The sequence below is a fragment of the Acanthisitta chloris genome, unplaced genomic scaffold (genome assembly GCF_000695815.1).
Source record: "Acanthisitta chloris isolate BGI_N310 unplaced genomic scaffold, ASM69581v1 scaffold16347, whole genome shotgun sequence".
NCBI classification, from domain to species: Eukaryota; Metazoa; Chordata; class Aves; order Passeriformes; family Acanthisittidae; genus Acanthisitta; species Acanthisitta chloris.
In genome coordinates this window covers 1-1,522 of record NW_008682160.1, presented here as the reverse complement: position 1 = coordinate 1,522, position 1,522 = coordinate 1, and the positions used below count along the sequence as shown (strand labels likewise).

Here is a 1,522-nt window from a genome sequence, read left to right as displayed (position 1 = left end):
GAGGAGTGACTGTGTGCCCCCCAGGACCCCCATGGTGGTGTTGGGGAAAGAGGAGTCACTGTGTCACCCTCCAGGACCCCCATGGTGGCACTGGGGAATGTGAAGTGATTGTGTCCCCCTCCAGGACCCCCATGGTGGTGCTGGGGAAAGAGGAGTGACTGTGTCTCCCCCAGGACCACCATGGTGGCACTGGGGAGTGAGGAGTGACTGCATCCCCACCAAGACCCCCATGGTGGCATTGGGGAATGTGAAGTGATTGTGTCCCTCTCCAGGACCCCCATGGTGGTGCTGGGGAAAGAGGAGTGACTGTGTGCCCCCCAGGACCACCATGGTGGTGTTGGGGAAAGAGAAGTGACTGTGTCTCCCGCAGGACCCCCATGGTGGATGGTAGGATTGGGATGTGGTGGGACCATGACCCCTCTGGGACCCCCATGGTAGCATTGGGGAGCGAGGAGTGACTGTTCCCCCCAGGACCCCCATAGTGGTGCTGGGAAGTGAGTAACTGTTCCCCCCAGGACCCCCATGGTGTTGTTGGGAAGTGAGGAGTGACTGTTGCCCCCAGGACCCCCACAGCAGATGGTGGCACTGGGGGCTGTGGTGTGACTGTGTCCCTCCAGGGATCCTCATGGTGGATGGTAGGATTGGGGTATGGTGTGACCATGGACAGTGGCACTTGAAAGGTGTGCTGTGACCATGTGCCCCCTGAGACCCCCATGGTGGACAGTGGCACTTGAAAGGTGTGGTGTGACCATGTGCCCCCTGAGACCCCCATGGTGGACAGTGGCACTTGAGGTGTGGTGTGACCATGTTCCCCGAGACCCCCATAGTGGACAGTGGCCATTGAGGTGTGCTGTGACCATGTTCCCCCTGGGACCCCCATGGTGGACAGTGGCACTTGAGGTGTGCTGTGACCATGTTCCCCCTGGGACCCCCATGGTGGACAGTGGTGTTAGGGGTTGCAGAGTGACCATTTTCCCCCTCAGGATCCCCATGGTGGACAATGGCACATGGGTGTGCTGTGACCGTGGGTCCCCCACCAGGACCCCCATGGCAGCCCTGGGGGGTGTGGTGTGGCCGTGTCCTCCTCTGGGACCCCACGATGGACAGTGGATTGAGGGGTGTGGTGTGACCTTGTCCCCTCCTGGGCCTGCACTGTCCTCCTTGGTACAGTGACAGTGAGCCAGGCTGGGCATAGCCCTGGGCAGGGACAGGGACAGGGAGAGGGACAGGACAGGGACGGGGCCACCCTCGGGCACAGCTGTCCCCTTCGGTCACTGCTCACCCCTGAACCCTTTGGGGGTGACCAGCTCAAGGACACTGAGTGACATCCAAACCCCTGACTCTGACTGCCCAAGGACACCAAGGACACTGAGTGATGTCCCAATCCCCCTGACTGACTGCCCACGGACACTGAGTGACATCCCAAGCCCTGGGAGCTGGGATGGGGGGTCAGAGGGGTAATGGGGTCCCCCCACTGCATCCCCTCACCAGGAATTTCCGCTTCTGCTTCCAGTGGCTGCCC

At 61.4% G+C, this 1,522-nt stretch overlaps 1 protein-coding gene across 1 annotated transcript in view; it reads right to left on the bottom strand.

Moving 5' to 3' along the window:
- LOC103805757 (thyroid hormone receptor alpha-like) overlaps positions 1-1,518 on the bottom strand; it is a gene marked incomplete at both ends in the record, with an annotated part of 2,886 nt that extends 1,368 nt beyond the window's left edge. The window contains 1 exon segment of the mRNA XM_009078419.1: positions 1,489-1,518. Coding sequence (XP_009076667.1) covers positions 1,489-1,518 — 30 coding nt within the window.
- Positions 1,519-1,522: the final 4 nt, after the last annotated feature.